The 16,514-nt window shown below is 37.7% G+C and overlaps 1 protein-coding gene across 1 annotated transcript in view; it reads right to left on the minus strand.

Moving 5' to 3' along the window:
* LOC115220391 (resistance to inhibitors of cholinesterase protein 3) overlaps nucleotides 1-16,514 on the minus strand; it is a 38,578-nt gene that overhangs the window by 14,970 nt on the left and 7,094 nt on the right. The window contains exon 2 of the mRNA XM_029790511.2: nucleotides 492-568. Within this exon, the coding sequence (XP_029646371.1) occupies nucleotides 492-568 (77 nt within the window). The remainder of the gene's footprint in view (nucleotides 1-491; nucleotides 569-16,514) is intronic.

The raw sequence follows: 16,514 nt of genomic DNA on the forward strand, positions 1-16,514 counted from the left end.
CTGGAAATAAGAACAAACAAATCGTAAAAATCTTAACTTTGAAAAAACATTTCATGAATCAGAAAACAATAAACCAGTCAGATAACATGCTATAAATCCACTGATGGTATTGGCAACTATTTTCATATTGTGGTTCAGAGTAGAATACATTACAATGGTTTGACATTGTCTTTCCTTAACAATTAAAAATTTCAAGCTCAATAAAGCAAAGTAATGACATACAGCAATTTCAGTTTTGTTACTATTGTGACTGATTAACATTAACTGAAACCCAAGAACAGAGTTGCTAAATTATTTGATTCCAAAGTTACCTAAAAATAAAAATAAATATTTAACTTTGAATATTCGTTATTTCTCTTGATGTTTAGAATTAGAAAAGCATTAATTTATTTTCAAAACAGATTTTTAATTTATTGTATGAACACTTTAAAAGACAGAAATCCCATCAGTTCTATATCATTAATTGGTGTACAATTTGAATAACTACTTACACGAATAGGTCGGCTATCTTCTCCAGGTCTTGGTCTGTTTTGGTTCATTGCTGCAATTTTGGGACTTTGAACATTTGCTAAAATTTAAATAAATAAATAAAATTAATTAATTAATTAATGATGATGATTATAATAATAATAATAATAATAATAATAATAATCCTTTCTGCTTTAGGCACATGGCCTAGAATTTGGGGGAAGGAGATAAGTCAATTACATTGACCCCAGTACTTGACTGGTACTTATTTTATTGACCTCAAAAGGATGAGAGGCAAGGAATTTGAACTCAGAACATAAAGACGGACAAAATGCCACTAAGCATTTTGCTGACTTGCACAGGCAGAGGGATTGAAATAAATCAGATATTCCCAAACACAATCAAAAATAGGAATGTCTCCTACTCAATGTATCCATATCAACAGACGGTGATATATCTCTAAAAAGAAATTGAGAAATTTTATGAAAATCTAGAAACAGAAATGACCAGAACATAGGGGACTGAAAACAGAAACAATCTCTATAATATTGGGTGCTTTAGGAAGCATCATCATCATCATTTAACGTCCGCTTTCCATGCCAGCATGGGTTGGACGATTTGACTGAGGTCTGAAGAAACAAGGCTCCAATCTGATCTGGCAGAGTTTCTACAGCTGGATGCCCTTCCTAACGCCAACCACTCCAAGAGTGTAGTGGGTGCTTTTACGTGCCAGTTTGGTGGTGCTGGCAATGGCCACACCCAAATGGTGCTTTTTATGTGCCACCTGCATGTTTCACATGCCACCAGCACAAGTGCTAGTAAAGCGACGTGGTAATGATCAGTAAGGCAACGCGAAGGCAATGAGTTGGCAGAATCATTAGCATGCCAGGCAAAATGTTTAGTGGCATTTTACCTGTCTTATGTTCTGAGTTCAAATTCCGCTGAGGTCGACTTTGCCTTTCATCCTTTCAGGGTCAATAAATAAAGGACCAGTTATGCACTGGTGTCGATATAATCGACTTAATCCCTTTGTTTGTCCTTATTTGTCCCCTCTATGTTTAGCCCCTTGTGGGCAATAAAGAAATAAGAAGTGTAATGTTATTGGATATATTATCAAGTGGTTGGCACTAGGAAGGGCATCAACCAAAGCAGACACTGTTTTATGATGAAGTCCTTGGAGCAGTCAAATCCTGCCAAACTGTTCAACTCATTTAATGATCATGCTCTATGTTCATGATATTATGTGTGTGTGTGTGTATGTATATGTATGTGTGTATGTATGTATATGTATGTGTGTATGTGTGTGTATATATATATATGTATGCATTTGCCATGATAAATCATTAGTCACTACACACATTTTTTTCTTGTTTTTTCTGTGTATCTTTCTGCAGAAGAGCGTAGGCTCGAAACGTAAAAGACTTTTTCTATTCCTGAGCTTTATACTAATACATCTGTTTGTTTTGTACACCACCTGTCTTTGTCTTTTGTTTTTTTTATAAACTCTCTCCATATATATATGTATGTATAATATATATGTATGTATATGTGTGTGTACACACACACGCATACATGCACACACACACACACAATAGTAATAAACTGATGATGAATAGAGTGGTGAGATTAATAAGTCCACTATACATGTTTTGATTGCTTACTTTCAGACAAAAGATTTTCATTCATGTTACCAATAACAGCACCAATGCACATGGGGAGAAATATTGATACAATGTTTTTTTTACTTGGAAGGGAATATATAAAGTCTTCACTGCTCCCATATAAGTTCTCCACAAAACAAAAAGCTATCAGCAGCCGTGTTATTATATAAACCATCCTGCAATTGTGTGATGAGATAAAGTGGTTTTAAAGGAAGCAATCAATACTGATTGGCTGTTCTTCATCAAGTGATTATGCAGTGTTATTAGTAAAAACTGTAATGCATAAGTGTGCAGGTGTGAATGCATGGGTAAAGAAAAAGAAAGCGAGGAGTAACGTATCCATGACTTAATAGTCTATAGAGATGTTAATAGCTTCAGAGAACAATGTCTAATACTTTGTCATCTATCAACATTGCCAGCATTAATATCCAAACAATGCTTTCTTTGAAATAACCTAGAAATCCAAATATCCGTCTTGTTCATGAGTAAATTACACAATATACTCTATAGACTGAGGATTCACAAATCTTAGCTCATGATATTGTCTAACTTCTCACCATGCAAGTCTAACAGTTTCAAATAATTGTTTTGTGCACATACATTCTTCCCAAAGGGTCAATAGACTTTCAGTATTAATGGACACACCTTCGTCCATATTTCTCTGTTAAATTGAAGATTTACTGCATATACATATGTGTACATATATGTAAATGCATACATACACACACACACACACACACACACACACACACACACACACACACACACACACCACACACACACACCAGACTTCTACACTGTTTCTGTCTACTCATGTTCCTGAACAACACAAGGCTATATTAAAAGACTAGCCAAAGTTACCATACAGAGCAGCATCAAATCTAAAAAAACCATATAGCAGTGGAATCACCTTTTTACTGTGATCTGCTGCTTCCCACTAAGCCATGCCAATCTCTGCTACTTTCACAACTGAACTAGATGGATTTAGAGATTACAGGATAAGAATTAGTGACAATTCCACCTAGTACTCTGCCATCCCTCACTTGCCAATTGAGTGGGGGATGAAGAGATCAAAGATATTGCCCCAACAGCGAGCTGACAGAATCGTTAGCACGCCGGGCGAAATGCATAGCCGTATTTCGTCTGCCGCTACGTTCTGAGTTCAAATTCCACCAAAGTCGACTCTGCCTTTCATCCTTTCGGGGTCGATAAATTAAGTACCAGTTACGCACTGGGGTCGAAGTAATCGACTTAATACCTATGTCTGTCCTTGTTTGTCCCCTCTATGTTTAGCCCCTTGTGGGTAGTAAAGAAATAGGTATTTCATCTGCCGCTACATTCTGAGTTCAAATTCCGCCGACGTCAACTCTGCCTTTCATCCTTTCGGGGTCGATAAATTAAGTACCAGTTACGCATTGGGGTCGAAGTAATCGACTTAATCTATTTGTCTGTCCTTGTTTGTCCCCTCTGTGTTTAGCCCCTTGTGGGTAATAAAGAAACAGATATTGTCCCCTCCCTTCATATAAACTAAAAACAAAATACCAACAAAGATTATATAGAGTTATTTATTTATCTATTTATTGTCTTTTACTTGTTTCAGTCATTAAGAATTCTTTTTTTTTTTTTGAAGCCTGATACTTATTTTATCAGTTACTTTGGCCAAACTGCTAAATGATGGGGACATAAATACACCAACACTGGTTGTCAAGTGGTGGTGGGAAGGTGGGGACACACACAAACACAAAGACACAAATGTAGATACAACAAGCTTCTTTCAGTTTTCATCTACCAAATCCACTCACAAGGCTTTGGTTGACCTGAGGTTACAGCAGAAGACACATGCCTATGGTGCCACATAGGGTTAGGGTTATTACTGCCTGATTGGCACTTGTGCCAGTGGAACATTAAGAGCACCATCCGAGCGTGATTGTTACCAGGGCCACAGACTAGCTCGTGTGCCGGTGGCATGTAAAAAGCACCATTCAAGTGTGATCGTTGCCAGCGCTGCCTTACCAGCACATGTGCCGGTGGCACATGTAAAACAACATTCGAGCGTGGTCATTGCCAGTGCCGCCGAACTTGCTCCCGTGCAGGTAGCACGTAAAAACACCTTTTGAGCATGGTCGTTGCCAGGACCACCTGACTGGCCCTCATGCCAGTGGCATGTAAAAGCACCCACTACACTCTCGGAGTGGTTGGCATTAGGAAGGGCATCAAGCTGTAGCAACTGCTAGATCAGATTGAGCCTGGTGCAGCCTCTGGCTCACCAGTCCTCAGTCAAACCCATTTCTTTAATACCCACAAGGGGCTAAACATAGAGGGGACAAACAAGGATAGACATAGGTATTAAGTCGATTACATCAACCCCAGTGCGTAACTGGTATTTAATTTATCGACCCCGAAAGGATGAAAGTCAACCTCGGAAGGAATTTGAACTCACAACATAACAGCAGACGAAATACCGCTAAGCATTTCGCCCGGCATTCTAACATTTCTGCCAGCTCACAGCCAACCCATGCCAGCATGGAAAGTGGATGTTAAACAACGATGATGATGATGATGATATGACTCAATCCCTTTCAATGTCTCTCTAGAATATCAGTGTACCTTACTTACTAACAGCTGTCTACCTTAGTATCTTTCTTACTGTATCCTAATTTCTTATCTATCTCTCTCACTGTCTGTTGGCCAATCTATCTTACTATGTATTGGTTTGTCTATCTTACTACTTATTTGTTTATGTTGCAATTTATTTATTTTACTATCTATCAGTTCATCTGTCTTGCTATATATATCAGGCTGTCTATTTTGCTATCTATCTTCTACAAACACAAACAAAAAATATCAGCCCTGGAATAATAAAAAAAAAATAGAAAGCAAAAAACGCTGAAAACAATTAATATCCTCGGATCATTTCACGTTGTTAGCAAAAATACATCTGAAAAACAACAGGATAAATGCTGAAGGAAAACCAGAAAAGTAGTTATGTAGGAGACTAGTAGACAGTGAAGTGAGACATCTAATAAAAGGAACTATCTAGAACAGGATATCTACCATTAACAAGCCACAGACATTGCCATCATTACCACCCCCACCTACTACTGCAAGCATTATTATAATAATGATGATAATAATCTTCACCGTCACTGTCTTCTACGGATCACACAGAAAACTGATCAATTGGAAAAACAGGAGAGAATAACTGTGCAAGAATCCAGTTGATGAAGTGGGGGGGGGGGTGAGGGTGAGAGAAAAGAGAAAGATTAATATTAAAATGGGAAGGAAGCAGAAAAGGTAAAAAAAAAGATTGAAACTTAGTAAAGTGAAAGTGAAAGTGATGTGAGATGGAAGCAGTGGGGGGGGGGCAGTAAAGAATAAAAGACAAAGCAAAGAAAGAAGGGGGGGGGGGGATTCAAGAAGTGGAAAAAAAAAAGTATAATGAAGTAAATAAAAATAGAAAAACTTGATTTTTATCATTTACTGCTTGCTAAGAGAAGATGAAAAAGAAGGAAGTACAGATGAGGAGGGAATGGAGGTGGGTGGATGATGGTGTTGGTTGCCACGGAATGAAAGGAAACAGCAATCTATCGATCAGAGAGAGAGAGAGAATCTTCACGTATACACACATACACACAGATAAGACCAAGAGCCACACAGCATGTGTCTGCAGCTGATTATCTGATCCATGCTATTAAGCTTCAATACCAACATCCAAAACAATTTGTTATTACAGGAACCATTTCCTTCCACCATCCATTCCACTTTATAATCCTGCTCTGACTTTCATTCTATCTCTTCTCATACCACCACCACTACAACCACCCCCACACCATAATCCCACACTGACTTTCGTCTTCTCATCCTCTCTATTGCTTTTCATGCTATCATCATCACCACCACCACCACTGCTGCCAACGTCTTCTAAATTTCCTTTCAATTTAAGAATAATGGTTTATTTTAAGCAGGATTAGCTGCATATAACTTTAGCCTATATTTTATCAGATGAATTACTATTAGAGAAGCTTTGAAGGCATATAGAGATCTGAGGTTGTGGGTTCAATTCATGTGTTGTGAGACAAGGTGTGTCCTTGAGCAAGGTATTTCACTTCATATTGCTCTAGTCCACTCAAATGAAATGAATACCAGCCAAGTGCTGGTACAGCCCTCTCTCATTCCAGGTATCACATCCTCAATGTTCAAAGGTGAAATGACAAGAGGTTGTCTACATCTGTTCATGACGACATAGACACCTAAAACAATTAGGGAATTTCTACCAACACTCTTCTAACATATCAAGCAGAGTGATTTCCCTGAAGGGTCTTGTGATTTGTCTGTTTTCCTACTTACTAAGGCTTTGGTTTTTGCTAAATTAACTCTAAAGCCCTTAGATTATAGGCCTCGCTCCCTCACCTGAAATTTCTTCTCTAAGTCAGGTAGTGATTCAGTTATAAGAACAAGCTCATCAGCAACAGAGGAGCTCCTAGGAGAAGCTGGTCTTGAATTCATATGTTAAGGCATGGAGGACTAAGATAAACATCAAGAGGCTGAGAATTGAGTGTTGATGAATGCCTACCTGTACACTGAGTTCATTGCTATACTTGTTGCCAACACTCACCTTACTGGCAGCATCCCTGTACATGGTTTGTACAGCTCTCACTAACCACTCATCTATCCCTAGCTTCCACATTGACCACTAGATAAGAGAGCAGGGCACCCTGTCAAAAGCTTTCTCCATGTCAACAAAAGCCAAGTACAGATGTTTATTTTTGGTTAAATACTTCTGCTGTTGTCTAACCAGAAATGTAGCATCAGTTGTGCTTCTACCTCATTTGCGCTAACTCTCTTCCTAATTAATTGAGCAATGACCATTTCTATGGATTTCATCACCTGGTCCAGTAATTTATTTCTAAGGTATCACATCAGCCTTTGTAGCAGCAAGGCCAGAAAATTAGGTGGGGGGGGGATAAGTCAATAACTTCACCCCCCGTGTTCAACCGTTACTTATTTTACCAACCCTGACAGGATGAAAGGCAAAGTTAACCCAGCAACATGTGAACTCGGAACAGAAAGGTGGACGAAATGCCGCTAAGTATTTTGACCAGCATGTTAATGATTCTGCCAGCTCACCACCTTAATTAACACAAATCATCATCATCATCATCATTGTTTAACGTCCGCTTTCCATGCTAGCATGGGTTGGACGATTTTGAGGGTTGACGAACCAGATGGCTGCACCAGGCTCCAATCTTGACCTGGCAGAGTTTCTACAGCTGGATGCCCTTCCTAATGCCAACCACTCCAAGAGTGTAGTGGGTGCTTTTTAGGTGCCATTAAATCTATTTTAATTAGAATATATCTTTATCTTCAGAAGTGTTCATATTTAAAGTAAACCTTTCCAACATAACTTTGAAGAAACTTTTGTTACTGTGTGCATCAAACAAATCAAATAAGGAAAAAGTTATTATAAGTTAGAGACAGTTTTATAAAATAATTGGAACACATGCAGTGTATTTAATTAGAAATGTGATGGTGAATGGCTGGAAACAAAGTTAAGAGTGAATAGAAAAAAATAACAGATCCATAAAATTTTTGAAGCTTTGCCAGAATCAATCTAATACAGTAAAATTGTTGGTAATTAGAGTTTGTTCATTGCTAACATTAAAGAAGGCGAAATTGTCATAAAACTTAGAAATATCTCAATTTTAGAATAAGTACACATATCTCTCAGACCACTCTGTAAGGGAGTGCATTCTGTAAGACGGTTGGCATTAGGAAGAGCATCCAGCCATAAAAACCATGCCAAATCAGACAGTGGAACCCAGTGCAGTCTACTGGCATCCCAGCTCCTGTCAAACAATAATAATAATAACAATAATAATAATAATAATCATGGTGATGGTGATGGTGATGATGATGATGATGATGATGATCTCAATGTGTCATAAGAGAAGAGTTAAAGAGCTGGCATCACAGAGAGCATCCTGAGAGAAAACACTGCCAGCAAAAGCTACAGTCCAACCCATGCCAACATAGAAAGATGGAAGTAAAAACAATGATAAAGGTTAATAGGGATGATGGAAAATAGCAAAAAAAATTATTCTCAAGTAACTGGAGTCATCTCCTTCATCATCGTTATTATTGTTATGCTCATTATCTTCTGCTTAACCCAAAATTTATTTATGCAATCCAAACAGACATGTCAAAGCACATCTGCAATCTGTGAACACATCCCAATGTCAACACAGTTTTTTCCTATAATCCAATGGAGTCAATACTTGAACTTCGTTAAAAACAATAATTCATCAGCTAAATATAGTTGAGTCATTTTTTTTCAAATAACTCAGTACACACAAACACACACATGAACAGATATCTGTACACACATGCAGATATACATACCAACTGCTAAATACAACAAATAATCAAAGCAGAATTAATGACAGCTCAAGGTTGCAAGCTGTGACCCTACCTAAAATATATCTCTTCAAGAAGATGATAGGAGGATAAATGAACCTTCCTGTTATCCCAGCAAACCTCACTTAAACTAAAACATGACTTCAACTTATTGTTTTACATTATATATATATATATATATATCATATCATCATCGTTTAACGTCCGCTTTCCATGCTAGCATGGGTTGGACGATTTGACTGAGGGCTGGTGAACCAGATAGCTGCACCAGGCTTCAATCTTGATCTGGCAGAGTTTCTACAGCTGGATGCCCTTCCTAACGCCAACCACTCCGAGAGTGTAGTGGGTGCTTTATACATGCCACTGGCACGGGGCCAGTCAGGCGATACTGGCAACGACCTCGCTCGAATCTTTTACACATGCCACTGGCACAGGTGCCAGTAAGGCGATGCTGGTAACGATCACGCTCGAATGGTGCCTTTTACATGCCACCGGCATATATATATATATTTTGCTCTGGCAATATATATATATATATATATATATATATATATATATATATATATGGAGACCTATTGTGTCAAGTACATCAATATCAAAATAAAAATTGAATGGTTATTGTAGTTGGCGATACCTGTGCTGGTGGCACATTGGGCCTCACAGAGGAAATGACGAAGACAAAGACCTCTGAGATATGCTGTGACTGTAAAGACCCAACAAATGAAGTGAGCCATGGCTCGCAGGAGGGCCTGCTGTGCTAACCTTGGATCGTAGAGTGACCCGCTGTTCTTGAGGAAACCTGCTGAGTCAAGTATGTCAACAACGTCAATACCAACATCAAAATGAAAATTAAATGGAAATTGTAGTTGTGATACTCGTGCCAGTGGCATGTAAAAAGCACTATCCATACGTGGCTGATGCCAGCACCACCTGACTGGCATCCATGTCGGTGACACGTAAAAAGCACCAACCAATCGTGGCCGTTTGCCAGCCTCCTCTGGCCCCTGTGCCGGTGGCATGTAAAAAGCACCCACTACACTCACAGAGTGGTTGGTGTTAGGAAGGGCATCCAGCTGTAGAAACTCTGCCAGATCAGACTGGAGCCTGGTGCAGCCTTCTGGCTTCCCAGACCCCGGTCAAACCGTCCAACCCATGCTAGCATGGAAAACAGATGTTAAACGATGATGATGATGATGATATATGTATGTATGTATGTATATATATATATATATATTCACATGCATGCATACATAAAGTATATGAAGATAGTTAAATCGTTTTCTTGTTTCTCATCTGCTGAAGCAAAAAGAAGAAATAAAATCATAATTAATACTATTTGACAAGATGCAAGACTGTTTTAGGAGACTATACAGATTCAACTGAATTCATTTCAGCATATTCTATTTATGAACCCAAATGAGGCAAAATGCTGCACAAATTTCATGCTAGATTGAAATATAGAAACTGCAAAGAAGGAACAATACAGAAATGCATTAAGTCAGGCACCCTACAGTTTCTACAGCGCAAATAACAATTATTATCATTGTTTTATTTTTTGGACAGCAAACTGGCAGAATTGTTAGCCAGGTAAAATTCTTAGCAGCATTTCATCCGTTTTTTACATTCTGAGTTCAAATTCCGCCAAAGTCAACTTTGCTTTTCATCCTTTCGAGGTTGATATAGTACGAGTGTACCAGTTGAACACTAGGTGTCGATGTAATAAACTTAACCCCTCCCCTTAAATTGTTGACCTCATACCAAAATTTGAAACCATTATTTTTGCTTTGTTTTGTTTTTGCAGCAACGTCTATTGTTGTTGTTATTTTTATGTGTAAAGGAAATGAACTTTTGCAACTGCTTCTCCTACAACTATTACTGTAATTCATCATCAGACAGTTCAATCCTGGTACACGGATGAACAGAACTAACCAGTTTCTCTTCTCTAGACTCCAGTAAACCCTTCAACCATATTAAATCTCCTGTCAAATCTTCCCTCCAGTAATTCCACTCATTTCTCATCTCTTGGATTAGTAGTTTCCTTTCAGATCACACTATCATGGCACATATCAACAAAAGTCTGTACTCCCCACTGAGTATCAGTCTTGGATCAGTAGTGTGGTCAGTAAAAAAAAAACATAAGATCTAAAATACATCAGTAACAAATTAAGCACAAAGCCTTTGAAAATAATTTTACAACAAATCATCTAATCTACAGTATAATATAAAAAATTAAAAGGTAAATTATTTATTTTTTTCTTTTACCCTACTTTTAGATCAACTATGTTCAAAGTGGTTCACAGTGAACTTCCATAAAGTATTAAAAACTGAGAAGTAATTCATGACTTCTGTCCTCATCAGTGCAGGCTGCAATAATACATATTCATTCACTGACACAAATGTAGTTGTATTTTCCCAGCTTTTAACTGCATCTGTATTTCATTTGTCTTAGTAAATGATACATAATATCCAGAAGACGGCGAGCTGGCAGAATCGTTAGCACGCCGGGCGAAATACGTAGCCATATTTCGTCTGCCATTACGTTCTGAGTTCAAATTCCGCCGAGGTCGACTTTGCCTTTCATCCTTTCGGGGTCGATAAATTATGTACCAGTTACACACTGGGGTCAATGTAATCGACTTAATCCGTTTGTCTGTCCCCTCTATGTTTAGCCCCTTGTGGATAATAAAGAAACAGTTACATAATATCCAGGAGAGCCTCTCTACTAACAAGACATATTTGGCTAACACATAAGAAAAAAACCCAGTAATTTTCCATTTTTATAGTCATTTAGAGTCACTGCCAAGTTTTAAATAGTTTCCTTCATTACTGCACAAAGAGACTGGTTTACTCCATTTATCAACTGACACTTCTCAATTCCTAGCAACTCAGTATGCAGTGGGCAAAAGTACCACTTACAGTTTCTATGGCATCTTCAGTGGCACTTAGTCTTAAAAGACTGTCCTTCTAGGGAAAATTCCCCGGTAGCATCACCAGACTGGAGATGTCTCAAAACCAGAAAGCACTGTAGAGCATTCACAGATCCTCAGCAACCATATCTATCAGTAAAGGAATTGTCAAGTTCAATGTCTGTTACTTTAATTTCTCAAAGCAACTGGGTTTTGCAATGTATTCCCTTATGCAACAGAGTGCTAGTGTATTGAGGGAGAAGGTAGGCAGAAGAAGTGGAATTAAATACAGTGTACAAGAGAGAAGAAGCACTGGTTTGGTCATGCAATGCAGATGGATGCTGACAATTTTATAAAGCAGTTCCGATCTCTCAACATGAATGGAATTTGTGGAAGAAGGAGACCCAGGAAAAGACAGGACAAGGTACTGAATGATGACCTCAGGATGTTGAACCTTTTGGATGAAATAACAAAGAACCGAAATACCTGGTCAAGAAGACCCATCCTCCACAGCAGAAGTGTAGAAGCTGCATCCCTAGTGAAGAGGATTCACCTGCATGAGTCCTGTGCCAGTGCCATATAAAAAGCACCCATTCCAGTGCCATATAAAAGCATCCAGCACACACTGTAAAGTGGTTGGCATATGGAAGGGCAGGCAGCAGCAGAAACCAAACCAAATCAAACTGAAACCCAGTGCAGTTCTCTAGTTTACCAGCTCTGTTCAACCATCCAACCCATGCCAGCATGGAAAACAGACACTAAAGGACGACGACAACAATGATGATACCAGATAACCATACTTCCACATCTGACTGTCCTCTATAAAGATATTCCTGCAGATAGCTACTTCTTGGCATGACTCAGAAATCCTGACTAAAAGAATCATGTGATGGCACAAGAATTGGATTTAAAACATTTCCATTATCAATACAAATCTTTTTCCTTGAAATGGGATTAACATCCACACCCCTACTTTGGAAATCACGAAGAAGTTTACCTTCTCTGTTCAACTCTTTTAGCTGAAAACTCCTGAAACATTTTATCATGTTAAGATATGTTCATGATATGACATGATATGAATACACTCTTTAACAAAACAGTTGATTTAAAAACAAAAAGAAATATAAAGATTTAAACATTGCACCAGTCTTATGATAGCATCTAATGTTTTTCTACTTCTCTGATAAAAGCCTTTATAGACTTTTCAACACTAAGGATGCATGATAGCTGGATGATGTTAATGAGATTAAAGTGATTTTATTTTTAAATTCAAACAGGTTATGAGTTGCAGGGAACATATGAACAGAAAGTTTTAAGAAATGCAGTCATAGGAAGAAGAATTTAACAGAATTATGAATATAATGTCTGTAAGCATGAAATGGTAGGGAAAACAAGGCTTGTGGAAATGGTCTAGTTATAGAAAGAAGAATTTAACAGAATTATGAATATAATGTTTGTAAGCATGAAATAACCATGGTTAATGAAGAACAAGGCTCACAGGCAATGGAAACCAAGTGTCAGAAAGAATGGAAGAGGGACAGGCTATATTTCTTCTCTGTCAATTTGAGTGAGGCAATCTTTGACTATTTGGAGTAAGATACCTTGTATCTTACTCAATCTACAAGAGTAAGAAGAAAAGACTAAGTTCATGAAGAAAGGTATTCTAGCCATGATCATACAATCTGTTTTCCAAGCAGAATGTATTGAGGCCACATTATACAGACATGTTTAAGGTGGCAGGATGTAATTTGAAATGATGTAGTCTCTAGAAGGTCAAATTACTAAATAGAGGATTTCACTTCCTCTGCGATTATTGCTTTATCTCTCCAACCCAATTTGTTCAACAACACATCTGGCATTGAGATAAAAAGTTGTGATCCACCAATTCAGAGGTAACTATACAAGAATAAGCAACTTGTAGCCATATTATAACTTTCTGTAGGTATGCATAATGCCAAGATTATATAAACATAACTTGCTTCATTGAGTTCATGGTATATGGCTGTAGTTCATATATATAAGGCGGCGAGCTGGCAGAAACGTTAGCATGCCGGGCGAAATGTCTAGCAGTATTTCATCTGCCGTTATGTTTTGAGTTCAAATTCCGCCGAGGTCGACTTTGCCTTTCATCCTTTTGGGGTTGATAAATTAAGTACCAGTTATGCACTGGGGTCGATATAATCGACTTAATCCGTTTGTCTGTCCTTGTTTGTCCCTTCTGTGTTTAGCCCCTTGTGGGTAGTAAAGAAATAGGTATATGGGTGTAGTCTGTGCATAACTTGGGCATGCTTTTTGCTGTTGAGGCCATCGTGTATTTTATTTTTTTTTGTGAGAGATCTGTGAATAAGGTGTTGTAGCCTTAATCCATGTTGTTAACTGGGAAAGGGAATGCATGAATTGGTGATTTTAAGGTTAATTTTTTTTAAAGGATTTTTTAAGACAATGCATTCATGTAATACTTGTTTAGTTTAGATTATTCAGTTTTAGGATTATTTTTGACTATGGAGATTTGGGGGTGTTTGGCACAAGTAGGTGAAAGAGTTGGAGTGAATGCAATAATTCTTTTAAACCCCTGAATGTTCTGGGCTTAATTAGGTCCAGATGTTTTTGAGTTTTTGAAATTTTTTCAGTATTCAATACAGACGTTTATGTGCATATCAACTGAGTAATTGAAACAAGGTAAAAAGAAAATTGATATTTCAGCTACTCGTAACTTGAGGCAATGGTTTAATGAAACTAAAGTAATTTCTTGATGTGTTCTTATGGACATGTATTTGTAGTTGCTTCAGACAAAACTGATATGAGTTGAACTCTTGCATGTCTGACCTTCAAACAAAGCATGTTTTTGTGTAATGTATATGGCATTCATTAGTGTTCTTGTAAGAAGTTCCTAATTGGTTATATGACAAGCAGAATCTTCTGATAAGCAACTCTAAAAAACACTTTATAGCTTTATTTACAAGATAATGGAGATTCAGCACTCTAAAATTAGTATCTAGTTAATTCGTATGAGAAGATGCAGCTGTTTCTTTGTTAGTTGGATAGTTCTACAAATTTAGAAACTTTTATTAATTGCCTGTAATAATATATAGAAAAAAAGTAGACTTTATAACGTCAAATATTCAGTTTTAGTATATATTTTCTAATTTTAACCAGTGACTGGCTTTCAACTCCCAGCCTTTAGGGTAATATCTCAATTATACTGTTTAAACCAGTGGTTCTCAGCCAGGGCCCAAATGGCCCTTGAGGGGGCAGTGATCCATGTAAGATTTTGTTGTTAAAATTTATCTCTAATATATTGGTTATACTTCTACAACAGACAAAGTATTTTTACCTCCGCCAAGGAAGGAGGTTATGTTTTCATCAGCGTTGGTTTGTCCATCAGTGTGCAAAATAACTCAAAAAGTTGTAAACGATATTTGATGAAACTTGCAGGAAAAATTGGTAATGACATAAGGAACAGATGATGAAATTTTGGTAGTGATCTGGGAATTTTTATGGAGTCTTAAAGGAATATTCCTTTGTTATATTTACTTTACATGAAATATTACAATGTCACGTTCTTTGATTGTCTCCCTTGAAAACACGTTCATCGTTTCCACGTAACCTATGGTGGTGTTGCTATTTCTAAAGTTTATTTTCGTTTCTCTGTTAGTAATTTTACTCGCATATCTATCTTAAAATGAACTGCTTGGTGGAGGTCAGCGGAGGATGACATGACAAGCCTTGACTATTGGAATCGACTCAAAAATCTCAGGCTTTGCTCCCTCAAATGCCACTGTAAGCTCTATATCATCTGTATGATGTGGAAAATATTCCATCAACATTGCCCATCTTTAAAATTCGTCTGAGGTTTGGCCCCGTGCCATCCGTCCACTACAGAAAAATTCATGTCGTATCACAACACTATGACAGAACTATTTCACCTCAATTGGCCCTACTCTCTTTAACATCAAGCCAGGCACACATAAAGGAGGAAAGGGACTTCACGGCATTCAAATGATCCCTAGATGATTAACCCCAACAAATACCAGATAAACCACCCACATCCAGATATGTCTCTGAAAACAATAACCCTCTGCTTGAATGGGCTACGGTTCCCCAGAGCTGACTGTGTATCTCTTCCAGGTGGTGCTATTAAATTAGACTCGACCTGAGTCAACTTCGGCCGAAACTTATCTAAGTAATCTAATCTATGCTGTGACCTTTTAATCAAAGCATGACAATGTGGGTAGAGGCTGATATCTTAACATTTCTGATGGTCTTAAGTATAAAAGAAATTATTAAAGATTTATATAGAACTACATTCAGAGTATGTCTATAAGCTATTGTGTTTAGACCTGGTTTCTATCCTCAAACTGTTCTGTTTTGTAGATGCAATTTTATTTATTTTTTTTTAATAAAGAACTCCGAAATTAGAAAAATCAAAAATCTGCAACAATCTCGGTCCCATGAGTATCGGATAATGGATTTTCAACTGTGTAAAGAAATTGATTGTGGTGATCGTAATTTTGACGGTGATTGTGGTGAAAGCAGAGAGTGTTGATGATGATGGTGATCGAGATAAGTATGGGAGGAGGTCAGGTTTTTGCCAATATTGGTTTGGGAAATTGGGCGATTTTCAACATGTGTGTATATGGGTGGAAATGAGCTGCTTGGCAGAGGCCTGCGCTCTCCGAGTCCTTTTCTTGTAATAATTATTTTTATACAATGCCTAATAATATTTAATTATAAAGATGATTAGGAGACTCAACATCCACTATAAAAAAGAGTGATTTTGAACCATGGTTTCCACCTGAAGAAGTGGCTAGGGTATCTGTTATTGTCCCCTTCGCACAAAGCTGTTAAACTGGAGTTTGCTTAGCAGCATCAAACATGGGATGATGAATGGACCAGGGTTCTGTTCTCTGATGCGGCAAAATGGAATTTGGATGGTCCTAATGGTTATAAGTATTTCTGGGCAGATAAATGTATACAAAATTATACTTATTCTAAGAGGCAGAACAGCAGAGGTCTTGTGGTGTGAGGAGCAATATCTGCCACTTGTCATCATGGACGGCCATTT

Source organism: Octopus sinensis, linkage group LG16, assembly GCF_006345805.1.
Source record: "Octopus sinensis linkage group LG16, ASM634580v1, whole genome shotgun sequence".
Classification (NCBI taxonomy): domain Eukaryota; kingdom Metazoa; phylum Mollusca; class Cephalopoda; order Octopoda; family Octopodidae; genus Octopus; species Octopus sinensis.